Source organism: Perissodus microlepis, chromosome 3 (genome assembly GCF_051167445.1).
Source record: "Perissodus microlepis isolate ML-2025 ecotype Zambia chromosome 3, ASM5116744v1, whole genome shotgun sequence".
Classification (NCBI taxonomy): domain Eukaryota; kingdom Metazoa; phylum Chordata; class Actinopteri; order Cichliformes; family Cichlidae; genus Perissodus; species Perissodus microlepis.
The window spans coordinates 5987905-6010303 of record NC_140463.1 but is presented as its reverse complement, the minus strand read 5'-3'; the positions used below and the strand labels follow the sequence as shown (position 1 = coordinate 6010303).

The following is a 22399-nucleotide window of genomic DNA, read 5'->3' as shown; positions in this document are numbered from 1 at the left end:
AATCCTCCTTTAGTTATGCCTCAATAGGCGCAGGCTGGTGGGGGATTCCCATGATGCACTGAGCGCTATTCACCCACTATATGTTTATGAATCTCTATGCATTTAATCATTAGTTATTATTCATCTCTGGCTGTCTTCTACAGTGTGTGTTTATACTGATCGAGGATGGCCGCCTCACCCCGAGCCTGGTTCTGCTCGATGTTTCTTCCTGTTAAAAGGGAGTTTTTCCTTCCCACTGTTGCAAAAGCACTTCTTCATAACAGCTCATCTGATTATTAAGGTCTTTCTCTGTTTTATTTTAGGGTCTTTGCCTTACAATGTAAAGTGCCACGAGGTGACTGTTGTTGTGAGGTTTCAATAGTCTGAACGTTATGATTCTGTCAGAATGAGATTCCTGAACAAATGTAACAATATTAAATATATAATGTTGCAAGCCTGTAAATGAATGTCAACACTGCTCCCCCTGCTGAATACACAAGACAACCCTAGCTGTGTCCCAAAACATCGGCTGCATCCTTCGGAGGACCCGGCCTTTGCGGTCTACGTGGGCCGGGTCCTTCAAAGACCGAGAAGGCCGGAAGTGCGAGGCTGTGAAATGGGACGGTCTAGCCTTCAGATTTGCGTCACCGCTGTGTCGGTGGAGTTTAATAAACTCGGCCGTCTGCTCCTTGCTATCTAAAATATAACAGGACACTGGCGTAAATTCTCAACCGTCTCACACTTCTGTTTAATCAGTTTTCTGTTTAACGTTTATTCAGCTGTGTGAAAATCCCGGAGGAACCCACCTGATAGATTAATAAAGTTTTATTTAATCTAATAATCTAATAACTGTGATCTCAGCCAAACCGATTTACTCCGGAACAAATAAAACACCGAAAAAAGGAAAACAATTACATTTTTAAGTTATCCGAGTTACTTATATATCATGTTTAACCTGAGTAGCGAAAGAGCGGGGGTCTGAAAACGATGAAGCCGGGAGTCCGCTGCTCTCGCCGGCTGGAGTGACCATTGAATCCCCCGGCTTGCTAAAATAAAAAATATGTTAAAAGTTTATTTTGTGGCCCAGAAAAATTAATAAGAGTAATTTTAAAACTTAGCAGCAGCCGCCATTGTTGGAAACTGACATTTGGCTGGGCCGCGCTATGAATTCTGGGATATGGTGGGCCACGAAGGACACACCCGACCCATCCTTCAAATTCGGGGAAATGAAGGACGCATTTGTCGGCCACATTTGAAGGAGTCGACGAATTGGGACAGCCTTCGTCGCCTGGCTGTGACGTAATCGGCCTTCAAATGCGGCCTCCGGAGGATGCAGCCGACGTTTTGGGACACAGCTATTACCACTGGTTTTTCTTAGCGTCATCATTAGTCATTCTTGCATCTTCCATGTCATAGACGGGGACATCATTACGGTGGCCCATCAGCCGGTAATCGGTGAGGACTCCTTCACAGTGATTTTGCTGTATCTGTACAAGTTGATTAATTTATGTTTCTTGCTGAAATAAATCAACTAAGCACAAAAAGTACTTTGTCTCACTCCAAATAATGCTGAAACTTGGTTTTGTGGAATAACAGGTTGAAGTTGCTAGATCTAACTGCTGTATCAGGGTCCATGCTCACAGATTCTGCTAGTCAGGAGCCGATCAGGCACCTGATTGTCAGCACCTGGTCTTCTGGAAGGTAAAAATTATGACACAATAGCAGAATAAGCTGTTTGTCGTGAAAAACTGAAAAAAGACAGAACGCTCTCTTATGCTGCTTTTGTTTGTTACTGATTATTTCAAAAAAAATGCAATGAATGAAATAATTAAATTTCAAATTTAACCTGCATTAATAAACAACAGTACTGTCATCTCAAAGAACAATGATCAGAACAGATCAGAACAATGATCTCGAAGAAAAGGAGCACACTGAATTTTAACCATCATTAAATGTAACATCAGGGTTTCTCTGATACAGTTAGAAGAATAATGTAATGAACTGAATAAAGAATGCTGAGAGTTTTTAATACTCTGGACAGAAAATGCTAATTTGAATATTGGTCATCTTTTCACTCGGGTGTTGCAGTGATTTGACTCCTGGTCAGTGTGAGCTCTACCACCAACACACTGCTATGACTCTGTCCCACATTTTCTAAATATAACACTTTTAGGCAACATAAATTATCACGTGTCTCATTAACAAAATCTTTTCCCACAGATTCTGCAGCCTTCACATAACCGTGTCACCTGTGTGTATTCATGTGAACTTTCAAGCCTGATTTGTAAGGGAATCTTTTCCCACAAGTGCTGCAGCTATATGGCTTCTCACCTGTGTGACGCCTCATGTGACGATTCATGTGTATCCATTGACTAAATTGTTTCCCACAGGTGCTACAAGGATAAGGTTTCTCACTTGTGTGAACTCTGACATGTTTGTTCAGTTAAAGGTTTTACCACAGGTGCTACAGGAATATGACTTCTCACCTGTGTGAACTCTTGTGTGAGCGGTCAATTGTGAGTTGGAAGCGAACACTTTCCCACAGGTGCTACACAAATATGGCTTCTCACCTGTGTGAACTCTCACATGAGCATTCAGCAGGGATCTAAGGAGAAACGTTTTACCACAGGTGCTACAAGAATACGGTTTCTCACCTGTGTGACGTCTCACGTGTGCAATCAGGCGTGATTTAAACTGAAAACTTTTCCCACAGATGTCACCTTGTTCAGTCTTTTTTCTTGCCCCACTTTGACCCTGACTCTCTGACAGACCAGGATTTTCGACTTTATTACTGTCACTTTTCTTTTTGCGACGTCTCCTCTTCTTCACCTGTGCATTTTCAGGTGACCCTGAGTCCACATACTGACTTTCTTCCTGATCTCGGCTCTCTGCTTCAGCAGAGCTGTGAGAGATTTGCTCACTGTTTGGTTCTGCTTCACTGTGGTCACTTTCCTCATAAGCAGGAGTCACCATGAAGGTATCAGCCTCCTGCTTCACTCCCAGCTGCTCTCCCTTCTGACTGCTGCAGAGATCCTCCTGTTCCTCATTAATCTGTGGAGGGTCTGAGTCCTCCTGGTCTACACTGGAGCTCCTCACCTCGTTATAGTTTTCCTGGTTTGTGAGTGGCTCCTCCTTCTCCACCTCTTCCTCACAGACATTTAGTTGGAAATCATTAAAAATTATTTGATGTTTTAGTCTCTTTGATTATTCTTAATCTGATTCCACAAAAGCATAAAGAAAAAAAAAGACTGAAAGTCTAAACTCTCTGGAATAGCTGCTTCAAATTCTTCTTTTTATATGTGACAGGTGAGACCTGGCCTTTGTCGGTGGTTTTCCCCTTTTAGGCAACAGAACATGTCCCACTTGAGTTTCTGTAGTTTGGCAGAGGCTTAAAGTAATTTTTACTCTTGTAGAAGGAAAACACTGTTTTATTTCTGCGGAGAAATGTGTAGTGGACTCCGCCACCACTTGCCGATACTTATTAGGGTGTGACCCTAACTTGTGAACAGGGATATTCCTGCTGTGGTAAACTGTTCAGTGTAAGTGATGTCCTGTTTTCATTTACAGATTGCCAAGCTGCTGCTTTGCTTTGCCTGGATGGATTTTTGGCTGCAGGCCGAGGTCCCGAAACACCAGTGTTTGTTTTAATTTGTTTTAGACTGGTTTAACTCGACCGCGAAGAGCTGAAGATTATTGTGACAGCTGTGGCTGTCGATGTTGTTTTGTTTATTTGTTTGTTGTTTTTCTTCATTGTATCAGTAGGCACCAATGTGTGTACTGATTGTAGTTTAGAGTGGTTTACTTTTATTTTTTTTTAAATATCATTGCAGACAGCGAAGGCGCTGCACGGAAACTCATCTTTTTCTTGCCGCTTTTGCATGCACCGTGGTGGTGAGCTTGGGTGGAGACGGCAATGATGAATTTCCTTTTTATAGTGTTTTTCCCAGTTGGGGGAACTGACTATCCTCCCTCAGGTCACATATTTTACTTATGTTTAGCAACATATGAGGAAATCGAGGCTTTTATTTATTTTCAGGGTTTTACTCCTGCTAAACAATAATCTCACAGATGAAGCAGAACTCAAACTGCACTGATTGTTTCAGTACGACTGTGAAAGACAGCCAAACACACCTGACTGCAGTCTTTAGCTGATGCCCAGTGTCTGATATTTTATACAAATTAGACTCCGAAATAAAATTAATCACCAAGGCAACAGCTTTCTGCTCCCAGCTAACATCAGAGAAATCCCGGAGACGCTGACGAGCTTTCATGTTTTCATCAACAGAGAGGAACCTGAGCTCAGCACACATGTCCGTACCTGAGCCGTGTGAGTGTGTGTCGGGTCTCCGGCTGATATCCAGCAGTCTGCGCTGACGCTCGATCTCCTCCTCATACTGGACGATGGTTTTCTGAACCTCGCAGAAGATTTGTTGACAAACAGCAGCCAGCCTCTCCTCTATGAACTCTCTCAGAGACTCAGCTGAACACATGGCTGCTGCGGGTCGATACAAGCGACAGCGACGCTGTGTTATTGGTGTTTGATGGACAGGAACAGGAGCGATACTTTACTTTGTGTGTGAGTTCGGTCTGCTTCATAGGACGGCAGCCACATCTGTGCACGCGCAACTCTTCTCCCGCCGTCGCTGTCACTACCCGATCCGTACCGGAAACCCGATCAGTACCCCGCATGCGCAAATCTTACGTCACTTCCTCTCTTTGCCAACATTGCGACATTCAATATATTTGAACGATACGGTTAGCGCCCAGTTAGGTCCTAGCATTTCTCAACAGCTCTGCCTCCTTTTCGACTACCGGGACATTTAAACAATGGATAGTCCGTATACAAACAAATTCATGCTTTTCTCCTCGACAGAGAGCGTTCCCCGATTGAACAACAGCGCCGTAAAATAAGAAGAATGGCGCCTAATTACAGAGTTAATAATACAGACTTTGTAATATGTCACGTGAAGATTCATCAGCCAGATGAAGTGTTTACTGACAACTGACAGTGATAGCGGACATCATCATCACTGTCGCGCTGACCTAGTAGGTGTGGCTGTTACTCCTCTCTTCCTCCTCTTGCCCACTACCTGCTCTGTGCTGCTGCTTGCGCATGGCTGCTGATTAGACCTTGTGTGCAATCTATAACTAAGCGTGGCCTGGTGCGCGCCGCTCCGCCAGGTGAGCTGAATTAGAGCAATCAAGGGCTGGCATGCCTAGTAGACCTTAAAATGCATGCAGCAGTCATTTGACCTGGGTGCGACATATTGAGAGGACAGCAAACAAAGCACAATCCACGTTCCACTGTGAGGAAGACTTTGAGCTAGACGGGCTATCGGTAAGCTCTTGGACTCATATTTGCTGTTTATATGTTCAGGAACTGTGGAAGCTCAATTGTGGAAATGTATTTATGCTTTGGGAAATAGTTACTGCATTTAAGTTTAAAAAATTATATTGATATTAAAATGAATGTTTAAGTTTGAATAAATTGTTTATGTAGATAGTATTTCCCACATATTTATGTTAATTAATACTAAAAATAGTTACCCCAAATCCTTGGTAAATCTTAAAACTAGTGTAAATATGTTTGGTTTAATTTAAGGAAAATAATTCTTTGTAAAAGAAAATCCTTGGTTAAAGTCTCTAAATTACTTTAAAATGTATACTTTAAAAATGTAATTGTTTATAAAAAGTGAAAAATGCAAGGTAGACACACTTTGTGTATTCAAGAACCAGTTTATTTCATCTTCGTTGTTTGAAATTACTCAGCTCTGTGATTTAAAAACCAATGAATGTAAAACTGACTTAAACTGGGTTAAATGATAGTTTAGACAAAAGTATTTAGCTTTAGCTACGTTAAATGGCTTTACTGAAGTGTATATATTTTTGTTATTTAACTTCTATTCTGTATAATGCATTTAATTTATCTGAATGATTAATGAAATGTTCTCTATTTTTTTGTGTTGAAAGGTTTTTCACCTATCTATATCTATCCATCTACTTACCAGCTATCAAACTAGCTGGTCAAAATAAAGTGAGTGAAATTCAAAGTCTGGTCTTTTTCAAGTGTGGGCACCTCACAGACGGAGAACACTTGACAATCACTATTCCAATCAATCCTCTCCACACAGACAAGCATAAACGCACTCGACTATCACTAAATCAAATTTAACACGCATTTGAAATGACGCTAATTCAGTTTACAATAGGGTTCATTCGCTCGGTCAGCAGGTGGCAGTATCCTCGTACACTGGGGAGTACACTGCCATTAAACGAACAGAAGAAGAAAACCCCTGCACATGCGCGGTACGGATCGGGAAGTCCTGATCCGCAACTATCTTTTTATTTTTCGTTTTTGTCTACATTATATTAAATGTTTCATTATCGGAAACATTTTAAGAGATGCTTGTTATTCTTAACAGATACTCTGACCTGTAACTATCGTAAAACGCTTCGACCGGAAGTAGACACCTTTCGCGCATGCGGGGTACCGATCGGGTTTCCGGTACGGATCAGGTGGTGACAGTTGCTACTCTGCTGAGGTTTGCTGTAAGCGGTCACATGGGGCGCTCATATCCTACGGATCTCCGCATGGGACATTAAGGCAAAAGAAATGAAGGCGTGTTTTGTGGGATTCCGCAAACGTTTTAAATTATTTCCAGTTTTGTTATGTTATTTCACAGGGAACAGAACCGGTTCTTTTCTAAACTTAAAACCTGGTGTTAGGTTAATTGGTCACTCTAAATTGCCCATAGTTGTGAATGGTTGTTCATCTTTGTTTTAAACCACCGGTGTCGAACTCTACGCCTCGAGGGCCAGTGTCCTGCAGGTTTTACATGTGTCCTTGATACAACACAGCTGATTTAAAGGTAAATAACCGCCTCAAGATGTCTTGAAGTTCTCCAGAAGCCTGGTAATGAACTAATCATTTGATTCAGGTGTGTTGACACACTGTGTTATCTAAAACCTGCAGGACACTGGCCCCCAAGGCCTGGAGTTTGACACCCCGTGTTAAACCAATGACAGGATGGCGCCCTTTCCAGCGTGTACCATGCATCTCACCCCATGGTAGCTGGGATACACTCCAGCCACACCTTCTTTACCTAACACAAAGAGAAAGATCACATGTGTCCTCATTAGGAGAGGGATTTGTTGGTGTGTAGGGCTGTAGCCTCAGGTTTTTATTATGAGACAGCGTGTTTCAGATCATTTTACAGAGTAACATCAAAGTAACTTAACAAGTAGTATAAGTTGGCTAATTACACCCAGGTCTTTCTCCTGGGTGTAAATAAGTAAGTCATGTCTGAGCAGGGATACTGAGATTGGAACTTTTACTACCGTTTGTGAAAAGTGATCTATTAAACAAAACTCTACTATAAAGCATAAGCGCAACACTCATGAATATTCTCATAACTAACATAACTTAAGGCCCTTTACATTTGAATACCTGTGATTTTGACATGGACCTCAAACTTACACAGACGGATACAAAACTAAAGAAACACAAACTTCAGTGTCAAACTAGCTTTACTTTCATCGATCTGTAGCAATTTCACCTGATTTATCACTCAGTGTCAAAACACACAAATGACTCATTCATTTATTAACAGAAAAGTACAATCAAATTACCTACACCACAAATTAAGTTCAAATGAATAAAATTAAATTATTTTCATGGGTTCACTCTAGCTAAGCTAATGAAACAAACAAAGATCTCAATATTGGCAAAATATAAATTTGTTGAAGTCAAATTATATTATTAAATAAGAAATTAATCTCAAAAAGGCAATAAATAATGGTTCGACCATTCTGTTTACTTACTATTTTAATATATCTTTCTCATTTTGTATTACTTTTTCTATACCTGTCTACATGGATTTATCGTTTTCAACCCAAATAGCTGTGTATTATTTGTAACACACAAAAACATGAATGAAACCACAGAACACATTAAAACCCTTTCAAATATATCATGAAGAAAGCTGAAAGCTACAAAAACAAAATCCTGTTTTCCTTCTCACACCCCAACTGGTCGCAGCAGATGGCCCCTCCCCGAGCCTGGTTCTACCGGAGGTTTCTTCCTGTTAAAAGGGAGTTTTTCCTTCCCACTGTCGCCAAAGTGCTTCCTCATAGGGGGTCATATGATTGTTGGGTTTTTTTTCTCTGAATTTATTATTGTAGGGTCTACCTTACAATATAAAGCACGTTGAGGTGACTTGTTGTGTTTTGGTGCTATATAAGTAAAATTGAATTGAACTGAATTCATGGCTGTTACAGTTTTCAAACAGTATAAGTAGAAACAGGACATAAACAGTACAATGTTTTGTTGTCCCCCCTGACCTCCTCAAGCAGATCTCTGAGTCTCCTCACTTTCTTCTCCATCATTTGTGTAAGTCAGCAGAGGTTGCTGTCAGATGAAACAGAACTATGGATCCTAATAAACTGCACACAGACAAAGTCTGTGCAGTGACGTCCACAGAAGAACAGAGTCTAAAGTGTTGAAAGAGACGCTGCAAAACAAAACAAGACACTAGAGCCTATCAGGAAAACTAGTGAGTGGACCTCTGATTAAAGAATTTCTACCAAACTACAACTGCAGCTGAACAAATGAGCTGTTGGTGGAACTTTACACTCTGAAATATTGAAAGATTTAAAGGATGAGACAGCTCAGCACAGCATGTTATTAACTTCACACATGAAGTGGTTCAGTCCAGTCAGTTTTCAGTTTTGCAGCCACCGTCCACATCCTGCTTCTTTGATTGGTCGTCACGGTAACTCTGGACTTTCCTCCAACGAATCCTGAAGTCTGTCAGTCCTTCTGACAGCATGAGGCCTGACAGCTGGACAAAATGTGCAGATGATGAAAAACATGAAGCATAGTTTGAACTTGTGTGAAGTTTGTGTTGGTGACTGAACTGCTGACCTGCTGTGAAACCTGCTGCTGGATCTCTGTGCTGTGCATGTCTGCCTCTGACTGAAGCTTCATTTTCACCACTGTTTGCTTTGTCACTGCTAAAAATGAACCACATATAAAAACACAAACATTAGTGTTTTACATGATGACAGGATCTTACAGTGTTTGCATTCTGGACCTCACCTGTGAAACAGAAAAAAGAGAATCTGCTGCCACAGTTGCCATCATTCAATTTCCCTGACATTAAATGCAAATCTCCACAGTATTCAACTGAACCGTAGTTATTAGGCTCAGAAGACATCCAGTTAGTGAATGTGGAGGTGGTGTTGTCAGACCAGAAGGCCCAGGGATCCCTGTAGAGGCCAATCCACACATACTGAACCCCTGATCCATTCAAAGTGAGTGTGATGTTGGATTTCTCCTCTTTGCTTCTTATACTGGTCAGGTCTGTGTGGTATGTCCTGCAGTACGACTGAGCCGCTGACCAGGAGCGACTCTCCATCACTAAGATGTAACTTGTACTGCTGGCTGTAAAAGATTCAACAAAGGATTCATTTTGAGACACACATTATGAATCTCATAAAATTGTAGGACAACTAGGCCAACAAATCTTTTTTCCTACCATTGTAACACAGGAAAGGGTAAGAAGCTCCACAAGGTCTATCATTCATCTGTGTTTGTCCCTGAAGAGCCACACAGTATTCCTTTGCATTTACACAGTCTGGTTGGCCGTTAGCCCAGATCAAAAATTCATGTGTACTGCCAACATAAAAAAGTTTTCCCTCCATGGACCACTTCCAGCTGTTACGATCATCATAGAGTCCTATCCAAGCCCAAGCATTAATTCTTGGTGAAATTGAGAAAAGCAGTTGGTTGATGTCACTGTTGTAGATGGTGACCAAGTCAGTGAAGTGTTCTCTGCAGTAACTCTGAGCTTCAGTCCAGGTCTTCAGCTGGTTCACAAAGTGGTATTCTCTGGAGTGGGGAGGAAGAGTGGAAAGTCCTCCTGAAAATTTTTTTTATGTTTTATTGTGGAAAATGGAAAATGTTAGAAGAATCATTGGAAAAAGACTTAAAAATTTAACCCCTTTAAATAGTTATACTGCTTGCAACCTAACCAGAGGCAAGAAATAACAATGTATAAATGCTTTATTTAGTACTTCCGTAGATTTTTTTCAAGTATTTTACTTTTACTTATTACATTTTTAATAGATTTCTGTCCTTTCATTTGTATGATATTTGGTTTATTACATTTCTTGGTTCAAACCATTTGGGGAAGTTTGTATTTGACATCACTGCGTGGCTTCAAACACCAAAGTTCTTTGAGTCTAAATGGAGAAAACAATAACACATAAAAAAAGGTCCTGCTGGTGAATGAGCTACATTTTTTTTTTATTCTTTTTCTTTTCTTTGTAGTCAAATTGCAATAACTATGTGTAGCGCAACCATGTACGACTAATATAGTACAACTAATAATATTAATAATAATGTTACATCATTTTTATAACATAACCTAAATGGAATGAGTACAACAGAGTAACTTTTTCTGTTTAGCAAAACTCAATATTTTTTGTTTACTTTTGTAATCTTTTTTCAATTACACAAAAGCCAAAGATCTGGACATTACAAACTCAAAAAACATGTCAGACAAAATGTAAAAATTTTAACGCAACTGATTACCCAGTTGCACAGAGTGTTGCAAAATTTAAAAGCTTAAGTACAGTTCATCAGTGTCATCTGGGTCAGTGACCCAGTCTTTTTGGATTTGTTGTATTATTATTATTAATCTGTGACTTCATGGTTTTTGATTACTACTTTTTTGATTTCTGTTTTATCGCTCTAGTCCTTGTTTGTTCTGTTAATTCTAGTTCCTAGATTTTGTTCTGGTGCCCCCATGTTTAGTGTAGGTTTAGTTCTGTCCTCGTTTTTGTGTTGTTCCCCAGTCAGTAGTGTCTCATGTTGCTCCTGTACCTGTACTCAGTGTTTCCTCTGTTCAGTGTCTAGTGTGGGTCTCTGTCAGTCGTGTACTTCCTGTTTTATTTTGACATTTCTGCTCTATGCTCAGCCTCTGTTCCCCATCTCATCTCTAATTAATGCCAGCTGTGTTTCCCTTCTGTCTCCCATTTCCTGATTACTAAGTCATGTATTTTAGTCCTCTGTCATCCCCTGCTTGTTGTTGTGTCATCCCTCATGCTGTGTGCTTCCCTGTGTGCCTCTCCATGAGTTTAGTTCATATTATCTCAGTATCATTTTTGTATTGTTTTTCCTTTGAGGCAGCAATAAAGCTGCTTTTGAGTTTACGCTTTCGCCTCCGTGAAGTCTGCTTCTGGGTCCAATCTTTTCTTATTGTTCCAATACCTGCTTGGTTAACATTCACATCTAAAACAATAACAATGAGAAACTTGATGTAGTCCAGTTATTGCAACAAAAGTGAAACTAAACAGCAAAAAATTAAACAGGACACTGTGCTCCGATACACTAATCCAGACTCTTGAGTCTCTAACTTGGTGAACAGATACTACTGATGAGGAGGTGTGTGAAGTATTAGTTGTAACCAATGACAAGCCACTTGTTCACAGTCACTCATGGATCAATCCCATGACCCTCAATTGGCGAGCATATCTGAACCGAGCAGGACATAGTGTGCACCATTTCTAGAATTCTGTGACACAGAAATGGAAGTTCAGCATCGTGGAAGAGGGGTGAGGATGCAGGGGGGACAAAACAGGGAAAGAGGGAGAAGACGCCAAATACATTAGGCAGATTCCTAATAAAATTAGGGCAACATTTGTTGACCATGTTGTCAATCACATCCTCACAATGGATGAGGCTGGTCAGAGGGTGCAACCAAATGTTGGAAGAACCACTGTGAATTCAATCATTCAAACATTTCATAGGGAGAACAGGTATGTATAGTATGGGACAGTAATCCAACATCTCATAATATCTCATGTTTAGTGTGCATTACTGTAAGTTTACTGTAATCTGCACCACAAAGGATCGAACAGCAGCCTTGCAGAGGTGGAAGAGGGCCCCTTTTTACCCCGCAGCAAGAGGAAGCCATTTGTGCAATGGTGATTGCAAACAATGCAATAAAGTTGAAAGAAATCCAAAGAGGATAGAGGATAATGGTGTATTTGGCAATGCTGCATCTGTGTCAATTGCAACAATGGACAGAGTTCTCAAGAAAAAAGAAATGTGCATGAAACAATTGTACAAAGTGCCATTTGAACGGAAAAGTTAAAGAGTGAAGGAGATCGGTCACCAGTATGTACAGGTAAAACATGTCTTCTATGTATACTCTAATGTTCAGCACTGTAAACTTTTTTACTTTGTGTAGTTTTATGCCTAGCAATAGACTAGCAATTCTGTACATATATTCACAGAACATACAAAATGCATTATGTTACACAGGAAAAGTTGTTACATTTCTCTCTCTCTCTCTCTCTCTCTCTCTCTCTCTCTCTCTCTCTCTCTCTAAAATGTGTAAAAGTAGCTGGAAGCCAGGGAACCACTGCACACATTCATATATGTTGATGAGGTGGGTTTCAACCTGGCCAAAGGCAGAAGTCGTGGAAAAAATCACATTGGACGAAGAGCAACCACTGATGTCCCAGACCGGTGTGGTGGGAATGTTACAATGTATGCAGCCATCTCAGACAATGGCATCCTCACCAAAGTTCCCCTTTTTGGTCCATACAATACACAGCATCTCCTGACTTTTTTAGACACTCTTTACAGGGACATAGTCCCTGAGAATGAGAGGGGTGGAGGCCAACTCAACAAGTACGTTGTTGTGTGGGATAATGTCCACTTTCACCAGCCACATCTGGTCAGACATTGGTTTGCAGTGCATGACATAATGCTGGTTTAACATCTCCCTCCCTGCTCCCCGTTTCTTAATCCAATAGAGGAGTTTTTCTCTGCCTGGAGGTGGAAGGTTTATGACTGACATTCACATTCATAAATGGCCCTGCTAGCAGCCATGGATGCAGCATGAGACGACATCACAGAGTCATGCAGAGGGTGGATTCGCCACTCCAGGAGATACTTTCCTCGTTGTATTGCAAGGGATGATATCTGTTTTGATGTAGATGAAATTATGTGGCCAGACAAACAGGAACGTCTGGATGTGCCAGAATGATTTGCGTATATTCAGTTACAATATGTACTGTTATATTGTTCACATTTGTGCACAGCTCTACCAAAAGGGTGTTTCTTATGATTATTCTAAATAAGTGACTGTAGAGTATTTTTCTTTTGCACAATGTTGTAGAATTACAAACAGCCTACACAGTAAAAATGTGAAACATACGTATTCACTGTCTTAAACTCACTTACTCCACTAACTACAGGAATGTCTAACTGTACTGTGGATTTTACTGTAATTAGCTGTACAAAAAGTTTACATTTCTGTCTTGAGCATTTTCAGGTGATGACCTTTTTGCATTGGAAAACACTGAGAGAATACTGTGAACTGTCATAATGAAAACATGACAAAGCCATTTGACTATCTTTTTCATAAAGATGTCAAAACTTATCATTTTGATGACACTGGCAGTTTCGTTGACATGAATACTTGCTTTTGAGGAATGGATTAAAGATTTTGAGCAAGTGACCTGTTTTTACAGGTTATCCACTGGGTTTTGCAGTTTGCACCAATTGTTTTGAGAAATACACTAACTGCTGTGCAAATGTTAATAGTTATGTGAGAAAAGCACCAAACCAACTGAGAAAAACTGTAATCAAGACCAGAGATGGGCAGTACCGCGTTACGATTGCTTTTTTCGAGTAACGAGTAAAGTAAGGGATTACTATTGCAAAAACGTAATTAGATTACTGTTACTTTCCCGTAAGCACGCTGCGTTACTGCGTTACTAAAACCGTGATTTTCTTGTGAGAGTGTCTCATGACAATGACAACAGCTATGTGTAGATCAACAATGGATAATATATCGAGTGCGGGAGAGAGTATGAGCGTGCAGCGTTTAAAGCGTGGAAGTACTGACCTTACTTTGAGTTTGATTCCATAAAAAGCAGTGTTGGGTAAGTTACTTAAATTAGTAACTTAGTTACATTACTAGTTACTTCTATCAAAAGTAACTCAGTTACTTCAAGTTACTCATTACTTTCAAAGTAACTAGTTACTAGGGAAAGTAACTTTGTTTTTACTCAGAATTCTCTTGTTAATGTGTTGCTTCCATAACTTTACCAGTCTTCTAGCTTGCTTACTTGCCACAAGTGCACTGTGCCACCTACCAATAACAAGAAAAAAATAATGTGCATATTTCCACGAGAGAAATCCCACGCCTGGACCGTTGTTGACCACTGCCATGATTCTAGCCTACGTCACAGCGTCATGTGCACTTTTTACATCCAACACAAAAACTGCAGTCTTGGTGCTTTCGATTGTACTCAGAACTCGGAAATTCTGCCTTCCAAATAGGAAGATGTAGGTAACACCAGACTGCAGATGAGCTGCATACAGGGCTGGACTGGGACAGAAAATCGGCCCAGGCATTTTGACTACAGACCGGCCCATCATTAAAAGAAAAATCATCAAGCCTTTGAATGAAAACAAACACTGTTGGGACAGTGATGTACACTGTTCTGATGGTATATATGTATCAATCTATCAATCGTTTGTTATAAGATTCAGATAATTATTTTTTAAAAGCTAGACATTTTAAATGAGAATAAGAAAGAAAAGTATTTCCTTGTGCCCCCCTTTCCCTGTTAATGCCCTACACTGTAAAAAAAAAAACATCTTAAAAAAACGGTAATATTCAGGCAGCTGGGGCGCCAAAATACTACCGTAAAATAACAGAAAATAACTTCCTCATAAAAATACAGTTATTTCCAGTAATGACAATACAGTTTGTTGCGCTAATTTTACATGGGATCTTGCCTTTTCATGTGATTTTAAACATTAAATTAGGAACATGTTAATATGATTAAACAATGAAATTATCTATAAATAGGAAAAAAAACCCAAATCCTAAAAAAACGGTAATATTCAGGCAGCTGGGGCGCCAAAATACTACCGTAAAATAACAGAAAATAGCTTTCTCATGAAAATACGGTTATTTTCAGTAATGAAAATAGAGTTTGTTGTGCTAATTTCACATGGGATTCTGCCTTTTACAATTGCTTTTAGACATTAAATTAGGAACATTTTAACGTGATCAAACAATGAAATTACCTATAAAAAAAGGTCAATGAATATGGCAATATGAATCATAATACGTAAATGTACAGAAATATACAGTTAACAGTTGGTTTAAATAATAATGGATTGCATGCCCTGGGACAGACTGACAGAGGCAAGGCTGCCATATCGCACCATCGGCCCCTCTGGCCATCACCAGCAGGCGAAGAGTCTTGACCACGGACACAATACCGAGAGTGTCCGAGCGGGGGCTCGAACCGGCAACCTTCTGGTTGGTGTTATTTGTTATTTGTCTCTCAGAAACAGTTCATAACTTCCCTTCAACTCATTCATGTCACCTAAAAGGTAAACCTGTTTCTCCATCACCTGTTCAGCTCTGATGATTCAGTAAGGACATCTCCTGGTTTCATCTTCATGTTTCCCTCTCACCAGATAACCAAACCGATGTCATGACCAGCAGCTTTACAGCTGTGGCTCCAGCAAACATCAGCTGATACTAGAAATTAATATTAAATAAATTCTAACAACAGCTGATCAAGCTTATACGTGCTGCTGTTGTTTAACGTGACCTCCGCTGGTTTCCTCTTTCTGGCGCAAAGAGGGCGATAAACAAACAAGAGAGAAAAGCCGATCAGCTGATCATTGATCAGTTTACATGATTGAAGTAGAAACAGGAGAGGGAGGGGAGAGAATGAGAGAAGAAGAGGCAGCTGTGCAGCAAACACAGAAAAACTCCAGCTTTGTGTCTTTTTCATTGTAGCTGAAGTACTGGACAAACTGCGTTCCTTTTCACCTCAATACAAAACGCGTGATATTTTCTCTGACTACGAGACGATTCTGTTTTTTACGGGACGGTTGGCAACTCTAATAATTAACCTTATGAACAAAATAAAGTTCAACATCATTAACATCATAGCACCCACCCAGCTGTATAGAAACTCCATCATGCTAGCTAGTACGCAGTAGGAAAAAGTCAGAATAACGAAAATAAACTTCACCTAAACTTAGTTTATATCTGACCAAGATAGACTGCAGGTAATAACTTCTTCCCTGAAGTTCAGTTCACACTCGGACCGGCGGCTGCCTCGGCTCTCTCTTCCTTCTGCCTCCCCTTTCTCTCATCCCCCTGCTGGCCTCCACCACTTGCTAATGTTACTGAATCTGTGGAAGCTCCGCAATAGCACCACACGAAGTAACGAGTAACGACCCTATCTAAATCCCAGTAACGACTAACGCGTTCCTGATTTTGGCATAATAACTAGTTACCGTGCTCGTTACCACAATAATAACATAGTTACATAGTTACTTAATAACGTGTTAGTCCCAACACTTATAAAAAGTGACAAAAACATTAGCGTCCGCTGTTCACTGCGTGGGAAGAAAACTTCTTTTTACAGTGAAAAAAACCCCGTAACTTCCGAGCAAGCACTGAGCGCGCTACCACGTAATGTGAAATTCACAGAGAAACTCGCAGATTCTTCAACTGAACGCCTGCACCAGGGCACACCTCCGCCTACGCCACTCCTACTATACAAGTGAAAATAGAGCAAAAGGACCGCTAGTCTTTGATTTTATTTATTTTCTGCTATGTTTCACTTGCGTTTATTTGAAAGACTGAGTGTAAACACAAAAAATATTTTATTTTATGTGCTGGAATGTGCAGAAAATAGGTTTAAATGTTAAACAAAGTTCTTCCAGTCAGTGAATGTTGCATATAATTTAATTTTTGCTTGATGCATAAAGTTAAAAGATTAAAACTAATAAAACAAGTTTTAAAAAGAGACTTTTTCATTTGATTACATTTTGTATGATGGATTATGCAGAAAAAGTAGAATTGGGCTGAAGGATGTTTTGCTTTATCACCTATTCAGGGTGTAAATCATGTTTTTAAAAAGTAACTAAGTAATTAATTACTTTTGAAAATAAGTAATCGGTAAAGTAACGATGATTACTTTTTGGGGGAAGTAATCAGTAATTAGTTACTGATTACTTTTTTCAAGTAACTTGACCAACACTGATCATGTTTAGATGGAAGCTAGCGAGCCAACGCCCTGCTAACTTATAACTCTGTTAAATGTCATAAATTCTGTTTTCATGGATGCCTGGATGTTAAACTTAATTGTTACACCTGGTAGAGCAGCAACGCTGATAATTTTATTACAGATGAAAAAATTTAGACAGTTTTTCAACTTTCAGTGATGCTGCAGTGATCGTTTGACTTAGGAACCCGCAGCAGAGTTTGGGCCCAGATACGGCTAATGACGTCAGAACCCCCCATCCCCCATCCCCCCACAATTGGCATGAACTCAGCAGTCAGCAGCTAACACATGGGGAAGGGTCTGAGTCAAGGACATGTGAAAGAACCTGGTCAAGACTTTTTTTTTGTTCTTTTTTGTTTTTTTAAGGGGAATGAATCACTAAAGGGATTTCCAAGGGGTTGTATGTTGAATGTATCCTGCTCGGTTCAGTTCTGTTTTTTTGTTTTTTTTCTCCCATTTCAGGTAGTTTTTTGTCTTCAACAACTTTTGCCTCTGTTCAGTCTCCACTACTCTCCTCTTTTCCATCTGACAACCCTGGTTTTTCATTTTGGTCCTGTTCCTGTATTATATCAATAACTACTTTTATAAGTTCAATATGTCTGTGAAGGTTCTCAGTCATCCAGGTCATCGTAGTCTAAGTAGCTTGGAAAGAAAAGCGTCTGGAGTTCTTTAAGTAGCTTGAAGACGTCTCACCTCTCATCCGAGAAGCTTCTTCAGTTCTAGGGTCAAGTGGTGGAGAGTCCCAGATTTAAACCCCGTGGGAGTGTCCCCCCAAAGACGGACAAAAGGACCCCCTGACGATCATTAACCTAATCACATGAGCCAAGGCATGAAAACGGGTGTGGGAAGCGCATCTGTAACCGGAAGGTCGGCGGTTCGATCCCCGGGATCTGTGTTGGTCGTTGTGTCCTTTGGCAAGACACTTTACCCTACTGGTGTTGGCCAGAGGAGCCGATGGCGCGATATGGCAGCCTCGCTTCTGTCAGTCTGCCCCAGGGCAGCTGTGGCTACAACTTGCCTCCACCAGTGTGTGAATGTGAGAATGAATGAATAGTGGCATTGCAAAGTGCTTTGGGTGCCTTGAAAAGCGCTATATAAATCCAGTCCATTATTATTATTATGTGATTTCCTTAGGTCCACCATTTGACCCTAGAACTGAAGAAGCTTCTCGGATGAGAGGTGAAACATCTTCAAGCAACTTAAAGAAGTTCAAGTTCATTCCAAGCTCCTTAGACTACGATGACCTGGATGACTGAGAACCTTCATATTGAACTTATAAAAGTAGTTAGTTGAGTCTTTTTAACCCTTTAAAGCCGGTCGGAGTGGGCACGCTCCGTTTTACGGAACTATTTTTAAATCCCGGTAGCACTGCAACCACGTAAGCTAGCGCAATAATTTTTTTTGCATATGAAACCGGAGGAGTTGTACTTACATCTTATGCCATCAGCTTGTCCTAGGTCACGGTTTCCTTCCACATATAGCTTTGCAAAAACTGCATAAAAAGCACTTGAAGCAACAAAAACATAATATTCCAGAAGCACACTTTGCCGATCCGATCAGCTGTTTGTAACACTTCCTACATCCATCAGCGCGAACTATCGCATGTCCGCCATGTCCTGCCTGAAACCGGAAGTGACATCATTTTGCGGAAATGTAGTTTTTTACCATCAGAGCCTTATGAGCCTATACTGTTTTTTTTTAAGTTATGTTTGACTTCATGACTTTCTGTGTCGTTTCTGGGATGCTTAGAACTCAAATTGCACTGCTGGAAATAGTTTATTTTGATGCATATGCTGCTTTTTTGCAAATTTGCATTATAATATTTATTTTTGTTTTTCCTGCAGTATATAAAAATTGGTGTATTTCAAAAATAAAACTATGAAGACACTTAAAATAAATTTCCTGTGGTGGGAAACTATTTTGTGCAACTTTTTTGTATTTACAGTTTTGAGGGATAAGCCTCTTAAATTTCTCTAATTAGAAATATATGTTAACAAAACAAAAAGATTTTCAATTTTTTTGTAGTTTATTGCACTTTTTTGCAATTTATGTAATTACTATGCACTTAATGCATACATATTATTAAAATTTGGGCTATAATGGTTGCATTGATGTATATCAACTTGAAATGCTCCCAAAAATGGCACTACAGCATGTAAAAATATAATATAAGCTCTGGCGGACTTGGTTCTATGGTAGGTCTTAAAGGGTTAAAGATTGCAGTTGATGCATGCTTCATTTTAAGGCTCCAGTAAATTCATTATTTTTTTTCATAAATTGTTTTTAAAATCATTATGTAAGGTTTCAAAACAGAAGTAAAAACAACAACAACAAAAACTATTTGTTAAACTTTGTGCATAATGTTAATGCAAGAACCTGTGAGAAAATGATAAAAGGACATTTTACTCTTTTATTACTACTCTATTAAGTCTTTTATGTTTGTGGTCCAATTGACCCCAGGAATCAAAACCTTTCAAAGATGACAACCATACAATAGAAATAAATAAGTCAAACACATCATTAAGTTGATCAGAAACTAAGTCAAATAAAAGAAAATGTTAGATGAACTTAAACAATTTAATTTAGCAGCACTGTTTTTTTTAATTAAGTTTATATACCTAACTTATTTAGTACCAGTACCAATGTATGTACCTTCATTCTCTGAAGCATATCAGCCAGTTCTTTCCCTTTACAGTCATTGTCCCTATATTTAAAATCCTTACTCTTACACACCATACTGCCTTTACCTCTCTCTATTTACACATATTTCCCTGTCCTCCTCCTTTGTCTAAGCCCAGCAGTTTGTAATGGCGCTGTTATTAGCAAGTGTTAACTCAGGGCACATCCAGTATGGAAATTCAATACTTATCCACATTTGATTTGGCAGTGATTTGACGTCAGGTGTCAATAATGATGCAACTCTCACCATTTTATCTGGGCTTGGGACAAACTATAGGTTTACGCTGGCTTGTTGTTAATAACAGTAATAATAAGAATGAGGAGGAAAAGAAGTGAAGAGAAAAACTATTTATTCCCAAAGCTGTAGAATTGCCACGAATCAACAGCCAAAGCTTAAAAATCTATTTGGTTCAATAGATATCATTATAAACAACAACAAAAAGTCATTCAATGAATCAAAATCCAAGTATTAACAAAGGAAGATAATTTTACATTAATGCAGGTGTTGTGGTAGGAGGAGATAAAGATTTTCTGACTGTTCTTGTGGTTGATGTGTTAATAAAAAAAAACTGTACATGTAATCTGATTACCCAAATGACATCAGTCTGTCTCTGTGTGTTTATAGGCTACATTTCAAATGTTTAAGATATTAATATTACTGACCTGAGAGCAGCAGGATGAGCAGTAAACAGGTTTCTTCCATTCTTCTGTATAATAGATAGTCATCATGATTATTATTGTACTGTAATTATTATTGATAGTGTTTATTATTTTCTTGTCTCCAGTCTAATAATTTGCTAAGTATATAGTTTATATGCATATCCAAAATAATTCTATTCAATACTTTTTAAATATTCCAATACTATCATGTCTTAAGAATGGTTTCAATTATCATTTCTAAATTTTAGAATAATCTTTAGAATATAAACATATACAAGAATTTACATTTAGCATTAATGATTAATGATTCCTGACAGCTTATCTTCTCCTCTGTTGACTGAAGCTGACTTTTAAGAAGGTCTTTGTTTGTTCTTTTCATATATTTTACTGTCAAATGAGGAAACCAGAAGGGAGTGACCTCTCTGTAGAAACACACTTTTATCTAAACTATTATTGTATGTTCTGAGGTCTGACCAGTTTATTGATTATCCCCTTAGCTTCTCTAATTGGAGATCTTACGAAAAATTGTTAAACATGAAAATGTTTCAATTTAATGCTTCAAACTGAATACTGTACATGTAAATGTTTGATATCTTCAAGTGGGCCTATCTGAAATTTTTAGAAAGGTAACACGTGGACATGAAGGTATGTTCTATAAAACCTTTGAGGCAACAAGTTTTCTGAGTCTATACAGTCATCAAATGTTTTTGCAGTGGCACCAAAGTGTTAAACTTTTATTTAACATGTTTCAAGGCATTTTATAATGCTCATGTTTCAAAGACTTTTATTGACAATAAAACAACTACATGCAGCTGGAAGTGCTGTCACTCCCACAACTAAATATTGTGGTATTTTCGGCCATGTGACCATACCTGTGCTTTTTTAAAACCAGGAATTCTGTAAATGACGTGCCTCAGTGATTAAAGAAACACACGCAAGGTTACACTAAAATGATTCTGCTTCACCAACATGCAAACGATTAGGAAAATCAGCTGTTAAATATGAAAAAAAGCAAATAAGCTCAGACGTGGTTCTCGGAACAGACATAGTTGTTAGGAGGAACAAGTGAAGAAGGATTATGGAGTCTGTGTCTCCATGATTCAGTTTGTTAGTGAACCTAAGGGATGGGAATTCTTAGGCCTCTAAATCCTAACCAGTCGCTGGCTTTAGACAGGAAACAACATCTGTAAAACCTGAAAAACTGAAAGCAGCAACTCTGTGCTTTTCAGTAAGATTTGGGTTATTTCAGAAATCCAAGGCACAGTGTCACAGGAGAAGATGAAAGTCAGACAGAGAGTCAGTGAGTGTGATGCAGCTCTACAGAAAAGTGATATTTTACTGGACATTTGGGCTGTTTTAACCATATTTTTGTTGATTTGTATTTGCTGTGCTGTTTTCTGTGTTTGTCGCTGAGATTTGGATGTGGCGCCCTGCCTGGCATTACCGTAATGACCCTAATAGCAGTGAAGTCTCTCAAAATGAGAGCACGGTTACTTCCTAAGCAAAAACCTGTTTGCCTGTGAACACAGTTCCTAAATCCTAACAGACAAGACAGGATTGGAGAAATTTAAAAAAAAATTTCCAGCGCTAAGAATAAAATGACATCAGCCTGTCCTGTACAGATGTGTTCATGTGTTCTGATTTAACAGCACATTTCTCCACATGCAGGACAAAGAAATTCCTGCCTCAGTAACAAAAAAGTGAACCATATACTTATTTTGATTTTGAATTTTTCATCTTTAAACTATGAAAGGGGAAATGTACTGACATCATTGATAGTCACCTGCTAGTCTCGTTCTGTCCTATCATTAATTTTATGGAAACATGCAAGTGAGAAAAGTCGCAGAACATTTGAAGCTGTTGCTTTGTTTCCTGTTTTGGTGCATTAATGGCCTGATCATGTTGAGTACTCGGGTAAGAGCTACAGAGAATGGAGTTGATAATCCACAGGAGGACAGGA

At 39.2% G+C, this 22399-nt stretch overlaps 1 protein-coding gene and 1 pseudogene across 1 annotated transcript; both read right to left on the bottom strand.

Moving 5' to 3' along the window:
- Positions 1-2021: 2021 nt before the first annotated feature.
- Positions 2022-4469, bottom strand: LOC146389587 (uncharacterized; annotated as a pseudogene).
- A 3560-nt stretch (positions 4470-8029) lies between these two features.
- LOC146389586 (putative C-type lectin domain family 20 member A) lies at positions 8030-20482 on the bottom strand. Its single transcript, XM_084909230.1, has 5 exons — positions 20443-20482; positions 9516-9899; positions 9077-9421; positions 8903-8991; positions 8030-8819 (listed from the first exon to the last, which is right to left on the bottom strand). Exons 1-5 carry the CDS (start codon positions 20480-20482, stop codon positions 8694-8696), a joined length of 984 nt encoding a protein of 327 aa, XP_084765356.1. The 3' UTR covers positions 8030-8693.
- Positions 20483-22399: the final 1917 nt, after the last annotated feature.

Coding starts and splice junctions, on each gene's coding strand:
- LOC146389586 (XM_084909230.1), bottom strand. CDS start 20,482: ATGGAAGAAACCTGTTTACTGCTCATCCTGCTGCTCTCAG. Junction 8,992..9,076: donor CTCTTTTTTCTGTTTCACAG/GTGAGGTCCAGA, acceptor GTTCATTTTTAG/CAGTGACAAAGCAAACAGTG. Junction 8,820..8,902: donor AGCAGCAGGTTTCACAGCAG/GTCAGCAGTTCA, acceptor CATTTTGTCCAG/CTGTCAGGCCTCATGCTGTC.